This window comes from Toxorhynchites rutilus, chromosome 3 (assembly GCF_029784135.1).
Source record: "Toxorhynchites rutilus septentrionalis strain SRP chromosome 3, ASM2978413v1, whole genome shotgun sequence".
NCBI lineage: Eukaryota > Metazoa > Arthropoda > Insecta > Diptera > Culicidae > Toxorhynchites > Toxorhynchites rutilus.
The window spans coordinates 123796153-123811665 of NC_073746.1; the positions used below are offsets into that span (position 1 = coordinate 123796153).

The following is a 15513-nucleotide window of genomic DNA, read 5'->3' on the forward strand; positions in this document are numbered from 1 at the left end:
TGTAAGATCGAGAAGAACAGTTTTCATTCAAATTGAAACCTATTGTTCGACAAGAAACTAAAATTTAACCATTTAAATTGCCAATTAATGGAGCCACCATTCATCCATCATAATCCAATAACCCTCACAATGATGATCGAATGTGAAGGTTCCGCCATGGGTAAATATCGTTAAGTGAAGTGTGTTTTGCATCTCACTTCGGATGCATTTCGCTGTCATTAATTAATGGAACGTTTATTTCAAAAACGCTCTCCATTCAGTAAACCCATCTTGAAGTAATCTGTGTCACGTTGATACTTCACCCTAATATTCCTCCTTGAAGGCACACGTACGTGTTATTTTTCATCTCGCTGCACCACCGCTAGTTTTCTCCTTTCCTGGGTATTATGGCTTCATTAAATAAACATTTTTAACAATTACTTAACATACGTACGCATATAAATTGAGCATGCATAATTTGAATATATTCAACCGGTGGTAAACAACACACACCCCGTTCCGCATCTGCCCGTGCGAATCCCTCGCTCTCGAACTGCGAATTGAAGCCAGAATCAGCTGATACAATCGCTATTTTAAACGAAATAAAATCTGATAGCGCGCATGCGATGCTGCCTGATCGTGATGGAAAAATAAACGTACAGCAATGATATTTGGTACCCCCCGCAACCGGCATACGCAAAGGCTCACACACACGCGAGGTGTTGTTTGTTTATCTGCCGTCGCAGAAGATTCAAAGACGCCTCTAAACGAGGAACTACCACGTTTGACCTTTGCCGACGACCCGCTACTTATCGCGGGTGTTCTGTACAAATTGCTGAGGCGCCTCCATCGGTACGTAATGGCTCACGCTAGATTGCGTCCAGTCGAATTCAACGGTTGTTCGGATCAGACAAAACTGCCAGCTGCCCGAGCAGATTAGTAGATTTCTTCGATGATTACCACTAATGGACGTAGCCTGTAGACTTCAATAATGTGTGACGATATGTGATTTAGTCCAACTTATGTATACGGATGATATCAGCGGATGAACTTTTCGTTAATCACTGAAGTATGGATTCGATCGTTTCCTGGAACCTTTGCCAACATTACGGAGGGTATAATTAAGGGTTCTCATGAAAAACAAACGCGAGAGTTGAAGTTATCGTTCTTTAAAAAAATCATAAATGGGAACACTCATAAAATTTGAAGATCGCGGAAAGTGTGTGCCTCTATTGAGGCATGTACAGTATGTTCCAGAACACCAGGTTTACGAATATAAAATCGGATTTTTTTATTAAAAATTCATGCATATAGTTCTGTTGATGGTATATAATATTGTATTCAATGTAATAACCATTGGAAGCTGTACATTTTTTAACCATATTTTTGGCAATTTATCTCGCTAAAACAACGAATTTCGTTTTTTAGGTCAAAGCAATCATCGAGCCACTGTCGGGCATTTTCCTAAGAATTTCATCGATGAATACGAAGGGTACCGTTCTGAATCACATTTCGGACATCATTTTTCGGACACTTGGTTCTAATACCTTGAAATGCTTAATGCACTGATGATATAACTATAAAATTAATATCACAACTGCTTCTTTAGTGTAATCCTTTGGTTTCACTATCGTTTCATATGAGAACTACAATTCAATTATAACATAATCGGCAAAAATCTATCAACACTACTCACTATCGTTTGTGTTTGACGTTTGCTTAGCGTGAGCAAGTAGAATTTACCCGTTCATAAATATTTAAATCTCTCCTGTGTTTCATCAGTTCTCATCATTGTTAACAGTTTAATGTGATTGCTTGGTAAGTGTTTCCCAGTTGACTGTAGAATATAATCAAGTGTAATGTTATTTTCGTTCAAAAAATTCCAAAAATAAAGTATCCGAAATTTGAATTCAACCTGTCCGAAATTTGATTTAGTGTCCGAAGTTTGATTTTTATTCGCTTCATTTGAAAGGCATTTTATACGATAATTTTTTTATGTTTTCAATCAAATAGGTACCAAAGTAGAAAGCTTAAAAGCATATTGAAATAATTTATTCAAAATATCAACCAAATAATACCTTTGCATAAAGTTTAGACCTGTTTTTTGCATCATATCCCTTAGACCTCCGAAATATGACTCAGAACGGTAATTGAAAAGATTCAAGTCTGGTGAATAAACCGCATGCGGTAGTTGGTCCCAATTAAGTAGCTCAATTGTTTCTCTGGTCAGCAGGGTTGCCATAATAAAATCTGTGTTTTTGGTCTCAAAAAATCTTTTTATCTCGGGTTTTTCTCAGAAAATCTGTATCGAAATCTGCATGATCTGTATCCTTTGTATGTCTGCTCTCCACCACCACAGCAACGAAGTGTACTAATATTATAATTTATGCGACAATGTACCAGTTCACACTTTTTCTAAACAAATTTAAATGTGTTGTGAACTTTTTCATGAACCAGAACGGTGCCGCTTTGAATAATAGATAACGATACTCAGTATAAACAAAAGTTGTCATCCGTGCTTGAAGAAAGAATTAATAGAAAACTCCATGTATTGCGGCACAGATGTAAAGATAATTATTTTGTTTGTTCAAACAGAAAGATAAAAGGCGAAAGACAGCAAAGGATTTACTTTTGTGATACATGCGAAAGATATCACACGAAGAAGAATTATAGAAATTATTCTTTAGACATAAACATAAAAACATTGTTTAGTAATTTTATATCAGAAGTTTACAGAAAATAAAAGAATCTTGTTCATCTTTCATGATCTCATAAAGTTATACATCACTGCTTTTTCATGTAAAAATAATTGCAACCACTACGACACACATGTCGGAATGTAATACAACCGCAAAGGGTTTAATTTATAAGTTCAATTTTGAAGCATAATCTTAGCTTTAGTATCATTGGTTGGTATAGTTATTATATTTCCTTTACTCCCCCCCTTTGGAAGATTTTCGAGGATCAAAAAATCAAAACTTTGAGCGCTCTGAGGCACCCCTGAATCAAGCCCGATTGAGGGGAAATTTTGCAAAACTCAATTTTTCGGGTCAATAATCAAAATGTACATGGTCGGTTCTTTCAATTCGATAATTCATTTTTTCCCATACCTTCATTGCCTTTTAGGCTAAGTCCCAAAAGATCGATTTTCGGCCGAATTTTTTTTTTTCGAGATGACACCAGATTTCGACGTTTCATGCATTTTTAAGTCATTTGGCTTCAAAAAAAAAAATTCGATTTCCCAAATTTCCTTTACTTCGTCCTTGGAAGATTTTCGAGGACCAAAAAAACAAAACTTTGAGCGCTTTGAGGCACCCCTAAATCATGTCTGATTGAGCTGAAACTTTGCACAGGTCATTTTTTTGGGTCAATAAACAAAATGTGCATGCTCGGTTTTTGAAATTTGACATGACCATTTTCGCTGCCACACTATTGAACATGAGAAAGCAGTATTACACGCTGCATATGAATGCCAAAACGACTCTCATTCAAACTGATTCGAATACTATGTGAATAAAATTGGAGAGTTGGGGAAAAACATTATTGTCATAACTAATATTGGATCATTATTTCGAAAAATCTGTAAATCTGTATGAAAACCAAGAAAATCTGTTAAATGTATCTACAGATTCTTGGTTTCAAAAAGTCTGAAAAATCTAAAAATGATAACCCTGCTGGTCAGACGGTGTGACGGTGCATTATCTTCAAGAAATATCACTTTATGATGATATTCCGGTCGTTTTTGAAGCAGTGCATTGTTTTCGGTAATATTCATTATTTACAGTTTCTGCGGTTCTCAAAGGACTTCGACTTTCTACGTGATTCGTTTTGATTGATCTTTACGCTTGGTAGATAAAAATCTAAAAGAAGAGGCAAGCTGCAAGATTTTTTTTCTGAGATTGAGAATTGCGCAACTCGGATAGTCCTCTGTTTATTCCAAAAAGTTTTTTTCTTAGACGCACATGTGTTTTGACGTAGGACTACGTCTTTTATTTCTGCACCGTGTTGTAAGTTCAAAGTTTCGAAAACGGGAGAGTGACGCTGGAGTGCAAGGTTTCTCACATTAATACCTCTTTACCGGCTGAATGGAGCGGTATAATAATCACTACATCCGAAAGATAAAATGTCAACGAGTTACATGATTGTCACTTATTAGTCCAAAAAATCGTTTCAATAGCTTAAAAATTGCTTTGAAAGCAAGCTATTGAAATCATCATTGCTCATTGATGATGATTGACGATCGCAATGTGCTCTCGAACACGGACGCAAAATCTAGGCACCTGGACGAACCGTCATAGCGAATACATGCAAGCTGCGACTTCGTTTGCTCGCTTGCATTAGTGTTTAGGAAACCAAAGCGGACACATTCAAGGCGTGAGTACTTTTACTCGCATCAGTTTCTGTTCTGCTTTCGCATGGAACAGTCATGAAAAATTGTTTGCGTGTGAAGCGAAGGAATATTCACATTTACGCATTCGACTTGGTGTTCCCGTGATGCAATCTAATTGACGAATTTACTCACGTACATTAGAGTTCAGAACCACAAAAGTGATGATGTTTGTTTATTCTACGCACTGAAAAGCAAGATCACATGATTGTCACTTATTAGTCCAAAAAATCGTTTCAATAGCTTAAAAATTGCTTTGAAAGCAAGCTTTTGAAATTATCATTGTTCATTGATGATGATTGGTGATCGCAATGTGCTCCCGAACACGGACGCAAAATCTAGGCACCTGGAGGAACCGTCATAGCGAATACATGCAAGCTGCGACTTCTTTTGCTCGCTTGCATTAGTGTTTAGGAAACCATAGCGGACACATGCAAGGCGTGAGTACTTTAACTCGCATCAGTTTCTGTTCTGCTTTCGCATGGGACAGTCATGAAAAATTGTTTGCGAAGTGAAGCGAAGGAATATTCACATTTACGGATTCGACTTGGTGTTCCCGTGATGCAATCCAATTAACGAATTTACTCACGTACATTAGAGTTCAGAACCACAAAAGTGATGATGTTTGTTTATTCTACGCACTGAAAAGCAAGATTCGGTCGTGATTATTCATTCTATTTAGATTCATTTCAACCATTGAATGTCTTCAGTATATGGTAAGAAAGTTAGGGCTTTGTATATTTACGATGATTTCAACACGCGATTGGACCAAAATCGTTGACAATCTTCGAAAATTTTGAGTTTGATAATGCATACAGGTTATGAATACTGTGGATAATGGTGATGAAATCGATATCATATCAAGTTGGATTATATCATTGATAATGTAAGAGCCAACACAAGAAGGATTTGCAGTATTTTTAGCGCAACACATGCTACTCATCGTTTATCTAGTTGAAAAAAATAAGTTACAACACTTATACCAAGCCATTTTTCGAAATATACATACCACATTGTAAAATGGCGATTTTCTAACCTTTTTAGTGTAGAAATAATACGTGAAACCAGAACATTTGAAGATAAGTTCTGATTTTTCTAAAAAATTTGAACGACCGAAAAAACAATACATCATCACTTTACTTGCTGCGCATTTTGGTTGTAAATCTAACGTAAATTTGTCAATAGAATCAGTTCCTGTTCTGCTTTCGCATGGAACAATCATGAAAAATTGACACTTCACGATAAAAACGAAATGAATTTTATGCAAGGTTATATAGATTTCATTTCGTTTTCACCGTGAAGTGACGCCCTCAGTTTCTATTCTGCGCATGGAGTGATCATGAAAAATCTCGTGTCATTCTCACGAAAACAAAAATGAATCATGTATCAAACATCTTCAGTTGCTTTTACAAGGCCACTCAAATTCCATCGTTTCGTTTCGGGACCACCAACAAGTTCGAAAGAGTTGAATTTTATGTTAATAACAATTCCATACTTATGCTCATAAAATCACACACTAACAAGAAAAAGTTTTAACAATCTCTCAAAATATTCATTCATTCATTCATTTCGATTGATTCTGATGCAATTTCAAATAAATGATTCCCTTAGCCAATGGTAGTCCTACGTTAACCTTGCGGTTATATCACAGATATAACCCACTTCTTGTTTTTTTCATTCCCGAAATGTTCACCGGACGGCGTAATAGTAAATCTGAAAGTGAGGGTAGTAGTGACGGTGAAATAGTGCGAAGCTCTATCATATTTTAATCAGACATTTGGTTTTTGAGTTACAATTTTCTGAAAGAAAGATCAATCATTAAAAAAATAGTAGAGAGTCAGCAACCGGCTGATTTCGCTCTATACGGGAGTTGTATAAATAAATGTAATTGGCCATTTTGAACTCGGGTTTTTCATTATCTAATGTGTTCTACTAGTCAGACCTTTTCATTTGATATCCATATTGATTCGGTTTTGAAAAAAAAACATATCGCCATTTTGGATTTGCATTTTCACAAATAAGTATGTTTTACTAGTCAAGCCTTTTCGTTCGATACCCATATTGATGAATAGAAAAAAAATGTCGCCATTTTGTGATGGGAGCCATTTTGAATTTGCATTTTCATAAATAACTGTGTACTACTAGTCAAGCCATTTCATTTGATACCCTGTTTAGGGAGTTTTGATAAAATTTGTAGTCCGCCATTTTGTAGCGGCCGCCATCTTGGATTTTCAAGATCATGGAATACGCAGTTTTATAACGACAGCAGAGATTAAGGCATGTTCCAAATTCCAGATCAATCGATCAACAGGAAGGAGGTCAAATTTCTATTGATGTTAGACAACCGTACAGATAAACATACAAACATACTTATAGACCATGCTAAATAAAACCGTATAAAAGTATAGTATAAAAACTATATTTCTATGTTTTTGATTTTTTAAATATTCTACATATACCATATTTACATCCAAGTGCTAATTCTATCAAATTCCGTTTGAAAATCCTATTCAAATTCAACGAGAAAAGTGTCCCCACATCTGGGTGACGGGGCCTCCCAGGACGGTGAGGTGGTAGGAGGTTTAGATAATGTTCAAGTGGACCCGTTAAATTAAAAAAATCACTTCTGTATTCAACAATACGTGAAATCTATCTCCTATTTCCAAGAAAATTCACTATCTCCTATTTCCATATTTATCAATACAAGGGTTGAACAATTTGATAGTCGAACATCCATATTTTTTTCATATCGTTGAACATTTTTCTTAAATGTGTATTCTGTGAATATCGTACAAGAACTGAGAGCGTTCGATTTACTTTCATTTGTTTTTGAGAGTCATTGATGAAAATGAAAGATAAAGACGCCACCAAAGTAAAAACTACTCCGTTTCTATTTTTTAGAGTTCCCAAGTTTTGCGAAAATGGAGCACGAGCAACATTTTTTTTCATGGATGCACATACCGTATCTCTGGATAAGTGTCCCTACACCCAACCTAGCGTTGTCAGAAAGCATTTCATTTTCGACAGAAAACATGTCATTTACTGCCTTGAAGCGTCAAATAGGCAAATAATGTCAACGCTTTAAAATGTTCTTAAAATGTTTCGGATTGCACACACAAAAAAGTTCAAACGGAGTCAACGGGGATCGAACCAAGTACGGCTGGAATGATATGCTGTTTTACATGACCTCGCTATCCACATAGCTAATGATGCTGTTACGCAGAAGCGTGATAATATTACATATCATCATTAATAAATCGGGATGACAAAACATGAGCTAAAAATCAATGTTGGGTGTAGTAACGAAGACAATCTTCATTGAAATGTAATATTTTCTGGAATAAACTTCTATTGGGTTGTCCGGAAAGTTTGTGTCACCACTGATAATCAAATCGAAACGCAGATCAAGAATAATCCTCAGTACACGACATATGAAATAGCAGATTATATTTATATTCATGAGCGAACCTGGAAACTGGTGAACCTTGGTTACGTAAAACGCTGCAAGGTATGGTTCTACATGTTTTGACAGAAAAATTAAGTGAATAGACCGTATCTCTGTCAGCGCTTTATAAACGCAACGAAAACTCACAGTTTTCAAAAAATCGTGGTGAGCAATGGAAAGTTTAATCATTTGTTGTTTTAAAGTTTAATTCACAATGTTGATCGAAAAAAAAATTGGGTGAAATGAACCTCTATTAGATATCCTCAAAACCGGTCTGGTCTCTAAACATCGTGCCTAGCCAGAGATAAACTTCAATGCGGATTATCTGTGGCCTGCGGCCACTAATACCAACAGTCTCGGTATGCGCTAAAGTAGGGGAACCTCCGTTTGACATCTTCGTGGACGCGGCGGAAATCTCCAGAATTGCGAGTGTTCTCATCTAAATCAGCGGAGGTGAAGAGACGCTCCTGATTGTCTTAACGAAAATATCTCACAACAGGTGACAGACTCCAATCTCCCACCGATAGCTAAACAACTTTGGCTTGGAGCCAATGGAGGATGCTGATGGTTTTAGTGGAAAATACCATCAGAAACAACTTCCGAACTGGGGCGAGCTCAGTGGGCCTAAAGAAAACTTTTGTCGAATTTATCTCACGAAAATTCTCCGTTGAATCGGTTTGAAGTGGTTGGGAATTCAAAGGCTCCATAATCAGGACCGAAGACGTGAAAGCGATGAGCGAGCAGTGAATCCTGTCCAGACTAAAAACTGGCCACTGCAAAATAACACATAACTTCAACAGATCAAGCGATTTGGTACACCGAACTCTTTGAAGCATGTGTCTGTTCATCCAAGCCAGGTATGAACAAAACGATTTGTAGGCTACGCATATTTACGTGATAGTGGAAATTTTATACCCTGGCTCATTGATATTGGAGATTTGGTAGCATATAGACAAAATAAATGAGTCTAGTAAAATTTCACCAAAGTCACCAAAGTTCACCAGTCATAACTCTTCGAAAAACATACTCATTCAGGTGCAACTGCTTGCATTTGACGGGAAAATTTATCTCATTCGATCAGCTTGATCATGACTTAGGAGTAACCCGCGGACACCGGAGATGTTCCGGATTTCGGAGGGTATGTTAACGATATATGTGGTTGCTCAATGTCCATACAAACTTGTCCAAAACATCCAAAGGTGGGCTTCTGCTTCAACGGATGTATCTAAATTTATCCAACTCAAAACTGTAAATGAATAAATGTGGATCGAAATGTCAATCGGAGCCGATCATACCCTGATTGAAAAGGTGGGAATATTCCACATATGCCATAATTGATTATTTTTCAATTAATACAATTAGCAATAATATGAGAATTATTATTAAGTAATAAATTTAGTTTGAATTTGTATGAGTATACATTGGACATTGCGTAAATGGGTCTTCATGATTGTCCTCTATTCACCGAGGTAACTAAAAACATAACAAAATATATGAAGAAGACATCTTTGTTATTAAATTTACATTCAGTTACAGGGACCATGGCAAGTAACTCAAATTTCTTCCCCCAACTTGATATTGAACCTCTTAACGATTCATATCAATAATTCTGACTTGAGTGGTGCATAAACTTGTAGATTAGTTTTGGTAAACTACGATCGAAAATATGCACAAGGATATTCTTCATTCATTTGGAATCATGCTCGCCATAACATGTCCCCAGCAGCCTTCGCGAGCTGACCCTTGTTGGATTTGCCAATCCACACCACCGGGTACTAGACGACCCCGATGTGTCGATCGAGCGGCTTAAGTTTAATAAATTGTCAACAACCACTCGCCGTCTCGCCGTGGCCCGATGAACTCTGCTGGCACTTGTCACTGTGCCCCGTGTGGTGGCTGTTGAAATGTAATATCTTCAACGCAACATGGTATCCACTCTTCGCCCGAGAGGCAGACGATCACGACGATATGTGTTTGGTCAAACCAAAAATGGCCATTAAGTTGGTTGTTTGTCTGTTTGCACGATCCGTTTGTCGCCGGGAGCAGTACTCAACCGTTAACATCATTCGCGAACAAGTATGACATTTTCGATTTTAATTTCCGTACAACGCATCAATTTTCGCGCGCAAATAGTCCCGGTCGCGTCAACCTAATCCTTGTCGGTCGACATTTGAAAACTCCCACTCTGAGAAAATATTATCGCCAGTAGGAAAAACGTTCGCGCAAACGTCAGACCCATCGATCAGAGAGCTGTCACTCGAATGTCACTGGTTTTATTTACAGTGAGCAATACGCTCGCAGCTGGGGCCGCAGTAAGCCCACATGCGCTCGCACGCATTGATCAAACTTGCTCGGTATGTCAATGAAAGTCATCATTCATTTGCAATTCATCGCATCGTCACCGGAGAAGATCCTCAACGATGGGTGGTGCGTCATGATCAGACGTAAGTCTATTTCGGGAAGAGAGATTTATGGCACCAAAACTCACCTGGTTCTCGCTGTTGAAGAGACTGAGGTTGCTCTCATCCACGAAACCATTCACGCAGTAGTCGTTAGGTGTGCAAATTTTGTTCGCCTCGTAGCACGGTATGGTCTGTGGAACTGGATAATCGTAGCCGCTCGATGTCACGGTGGTTTTCTTGACAAACGGCTGCACACTTACACCGGTCGTGATGGTGTGACTGGTTACACCGGTACCGGTGCGTTGCTGTGTCCTGGTAAGGGTGGATCCTCCGAAACCGGGAGCTGAATTGGGCAAATTTAAGGAAGGGGGTGGGTAGAATGATTTGAAAAAAAAACACGGATTAGTAAAAGTACCAAAAATGGGACAATGGAAAAGAAAAACCGGAAAAAGCACTTGGTAAAAAGCTCTATTTACTTGGCCCGATCGGAGGCGGAGGCGGAGGAGGCCCACCGGTTCTAGTGCCGGTTGCGGTAGCAGTAGCAGTTGCCGTCCCGTAGATGTTAGTGTTAGTTTGGAAAGCATTAGGAGGCGGTTGTGGCTGCTGTTGCGTATTGGTTAAGGTAGTAGCCGTATTAGTGTTTCTAGAAACTGATAAAGTATTAGTGTTAGCATTCGTTGTGGTGGCGGTGTTTGTGCGGACGCCGGCAGCGTTGAACTCGTTCGTAGTTGTTTGGGTGGGTACAGGCACAGGCGCAACTCCGGTCGATGTGGTCGAAACCGTCTTGCGGAAGCTACTTGTTGTTGTCACTCCACCTGTAACTCCAGGCTGACCAGGAGGAGGGCCTCCGATTCCAGAACTCACTTGATTTGTGGTGGCAAAAGTGTTTGTTCGGGTCGCACCAGCTACTGCGTTGGTTCCAATTGCCTGTGTGTTTGTCGTTTGCCCGAATTGTCCAGCTTGTCCGGTGGCACCAGCCGCTCCTGTGCCAACGGTCCCGGTGCCAAAAGTTCTTGTAGTAGCGGTGGATGTTCGAGAGATAGTGGTTCTGCCGGCACCGGTTCTCAACCCTCCAATGGCTCCAGCTCCCTGGCCTGCAATTCCTGTTTGAGAACCAACGGTTCTCGAAGCGGTTGCGCTCTGCACCGAAGTTGCGGTTTGCCCAGCTTGGCCCGTTTGTGTGGCAGTAGTCGCTGCTCCAGCGGTTCCCGTTGCTCCGAAACTTCTTGATGCCGTCGCCTGAAAACTAGATTGAGAGGTTCGTGTTGCCCCAAAACCACCAGCCTGGGTGGCGGTACTCGATCCAGCAGCCCCGCCATAAGCTCCAGCTTGGCTTGCGCTTCCGGCAGCTCCAGATGCTTCGGAAACTCCAGCAACAGCCCCACCAGCAGCTGTATCTTGACCCCCAGATGGAGGAGGTTCCTGCACACCGCCACCAATTTTAGTAGCCTTGAAAGGAGAGTCAGGAGCAACCCACCAGAAAGTAGTTTGCTTTTTCATATCATGCGGTATAACATCACCATCACCACCCGGAGCTTGACGTTTGTGAAGAACTTTACTCTGAGCACGGAAGCCCTGACCAGCCGATATTATCTCTGGCCGGTAATTGAGCTGTGCCGTCGCTAGCCCTATACAGAGCAGGCCTACGAAGGCCCTCGTTCGGAGGTTCATCTGTGTGGGAAAGGGAAGAGACAAAAAGTAAACAGTTCATTAGTAACAGCATAATAACAAACTCCCCTCAAAAGCTCGCTTAAAGTATTCATCGCACAGCGATGTGAATATGTGTATGCAATTAGTCAGCGAACGATTGTCAATTTCAATAGAATTCATTAAACCAGCGGATAATCTATGAGTTAGACCTTTTCCCACAACAAATCCCATTCTTCACACCCTGACCTTAAGGCGTTAACGAGTATTCAAGCGAGATTGATTGGTGATTGATGATTGATCGTACGAAGAAGCGAAGCAGCCTACTTCAGGATCATTACATTCCACACACTTCAACCAATCCTATCAGTTACAGTCAAATTTCAATGATACGCTCGACACTTTGCAAAATGCGGTGCATTGAAGTAATAGATGACCATACATAAAATACACGTCACTTGAGATGTCTGCAATGTCACACATATCACCGTGCCCCCCGCAGGCCATCACTGCCCCCGAAAGGGTGTACAAGATAAATTACAAGCCATTTCCTCGGGATGTAAGATCGTGACAAAAACGACCCTCCAAGCCAGATCACTCGAACCGATCTTTCGTCAAACGTGTTTGATTTGTCAGACTGCGCATCATGTGTGTGCTTACGCATCATGGGTGCTGTTGGCCTCCAGATTGTATGACGAACAGAGGAGGGGCTGACAATGAAACTGACATGGGTAGGTTGAGTGCGTTTGTTAGAAACCCGCTAGCTCCAACCGGTTGATGAAATAATAATAATAAAGGGAAACATGTTTTTTTCTGTTGTGGTTTTTGCTGTCGTAGCTCTCAGACACATTCTGAGATAGAGCGCTCGCATCGAACAGATGGGTTAAGTTCACGGTCAATTGGAGAAGATTTCGGCAAAATCAGACGTCAACAGCATGATAAGCTGGTAGATCACCACTTGCATACAGGAAATGGAATGCAATATCCGCATATTTTACAATTTTGAGATTCAGGTGATATATGATAGTTCGATTCAGTGGCGTTTATCACCCTACAACTTACGCAGACCTTTGGGGAGTGACGATAATCATCGTGCAGCCCGATAAGCTGTGACTACTCGACGATCAAATTTCACGGAATCAGTTATGAAATGTTTCCTTTCGGACTATTTAGATCACCGATAGTTGGAGTGGACGAAAGTGGTGCGCTTGTCGAACGGCGTATAACGATCTGTAAACCTGTATTTTATGCGCGGATTAGTCACAATGAGCGACACGAAGTTTGTAAATGTGGAATGATAAATCAATCTCCTCATTGATGAAAGTTGAACGTGCAAGTTTTACCCGAGCGGACTATTTGTCGAAAGAGATGCTCGAGCAATCGTAACCATTTAGCGGGATTGACAAAATCCGTGCCATAACAGTGTTACCCGGTACTGAACCGGAGCAAATCGACGTCGTGACATTTGGACAGAGAAAGCCTCGTTAGTGAAACGGCACGCGGTGAGTTGATTTTGGTCACTTTACATTGTATTTCGGGAGGGGTGCGGTCACTTAGAGAGATAGTGAATTAGAAAGACAATGAATATGTGCACCTCAAAAATGCTCTCGTAGAAATGCTGGAAAGGTGTATCGGTAACGATGTTCTAAAGGGAACAATCATATATCAGTGGCATAAACGTTCCAGAAGTGGACATTGGTCCATCGAGGAAGACATAGTGGCTAGTCATCAACATGATATAATGACGAAAGCATCGATAAAAGAACCGAAATAGTTGTTAAAAACACGAAACATTCATTACATAACTAACAGAGGATTTGAACATTGTTTATGAGTCCGTTCGGGGTGTTACAGATAATGATTGTTTCTGTCAATTTGTAGAGTAGAGTGGTAGTTTATTGGGCTATGCGAACCCAATTCCTGTCAGTGGTAGGAATGATCGCATCACGAGCATACTCCCGAGTAAAAACCCACTTTATTGACATCCGCTACCGTTCGCGAGTTCGTTCATTTGACCAGCACCTCTACAGACAGGTCGTAAGCAATAATGAATCTAAAACAAGTTTAGCGTGGTTTATGCACATGTGAGGTTATTCGCATAATTCGAACCACGTACAAAGAAGCAGAAGGACACGGAATGGTCAGAGTAGAAATGTCGAATTTACTTTATATTCCTTAACGATTAATGAGCAAATGGCCTGATTACAGATCATTGCAGTCACCATATAGAAGCAGACTTTCTGTGTTTCTCAAACATCATATTACTTGGAGTTGTAAACATTGTAATCCATTGTTTCTACGTTGCCAGTCAAATTAGTTCTGCATGATCAAATGAGTAAACCAATGAACTTGGCGGAAGTTGATAAAATGGGTACTTACTTGCGCAGGTTAGTGAACAGTGATTGCCCAATGAATCAGACCACACATATATCAATTTCAATAGAAAAAATGTTCAGGGTTCACGCAGCAACCGCATCGTTCACGTAGAACTACGAAATGATTTCATTGAATTCACTTGTTTATTTCTTCGTATATTATTTTAGAATGGAATGAAATTGGGTAATTAACTCTTTAGTAGAAATGTTGAAGGTTGATATTCCAACATAAACACGAGAAACTCGGCATTCTCCGGTTTTCATACACAGATTTCAACAAATGAGCAATAAATATTATTGGGACAGGTATCCAAGACACGACCGCATTAGTACTACGGGATTATTTTAATCAACTCGTATGTTTGTGATAAGCATTAAACATTAATGCTTAATGTTTAATGTCTATCACAACCGTACAAGTTGGGTTTTAGAATACATAAAAATTTTAGAAATATCTCCATGGTTTTGCGTAGATTCGTAGAAGCGTCGAAGACGAATAATTAAATGATTCATTCTTACCATTGCAGAAACAATACACAATCTGTTGCAAGTTTTTTTTTTGCTAATATCAATGTACGCATCGCTCTGAGTATCCATCGCGGCGGTCATTTCGTACAAACTCGGCCGCAAAACGCAAGGCATGAAAGCAACAACAATGTGCGCTTGTGATGCAAAAATACAGAAGCATTCTCCGCCAGAGAGTATGAAAAGCGATGCGATGCCTCATCACGCTTAGCATTTGAAGCTGCGAACTAAATTGAACCTCTATGCTCGATATATTCTATATATTCGATATAGTATCATCGATCCTTGGAAGTGATTTCACAAACTGTTGTGTGTGTGACATCAGTGTTCGCGCCAACGTACGGATTTCACTATAAGCGAAGTACAGGGGAACTTCGATATAACGTACCCTCGATATAACGTCACTCGATATAACGTACATTATACCTCGATATAACGTAAACATTTTCAAAGTCCAAAGGAATAATTTTTTGAATATTTTTTTTCCGAAAGAACAAAAATTATCTGTATTTTGGCACTAAAGCTTGTTTTGTACCTTTACCCAATCCCAAAATACAACTGTTTTGTGATTCCGGATTCTAAATGAATCAAACTTCAATCGACAGTATGAAGGGAAACATCATGAGAAAGGTTGGCTTCGTCTTCTAGTTGAATTTATTCATTAACCTTACTCAAACAGCAACACAATAAAATAATATGAGCTACGTTTCTGAGTTTTTTATTATGCTTCGATACATCGTACAATTTTGAAAG

General features: G+C 39.5%; 1 protein-coding gene across 2 annotated transcripts in view; it reads right to left on the reverse strand.

Moving 5' to 3' along the window:
* Nucleotides 1-15513, reverse strand: part of LOC129775401 (mucin-5AC) — a 123980-nt gene that overhangs the window by 84857 nt on the left and 23610 nt on the right. For both annotated transcript variants that reach the window (XM_055780120.1, XM_055780121.1), the window contains exons 2-3: nucleotides 10690-11884; nucleotides 10300-10556 (exon numbers count right to left, since the gene is read on the reverse strand). In XM_055780120.1, the coding sequence (XP_055636095.1) occupies nucleotides 10300-10556; nucleotides 10690-11884 (1452 nt within the window). The remainder of the gene's footprint in view (nucleotides 1-10299; nucleotides 10557-10689; nucleotides 11885-15513) is intronic.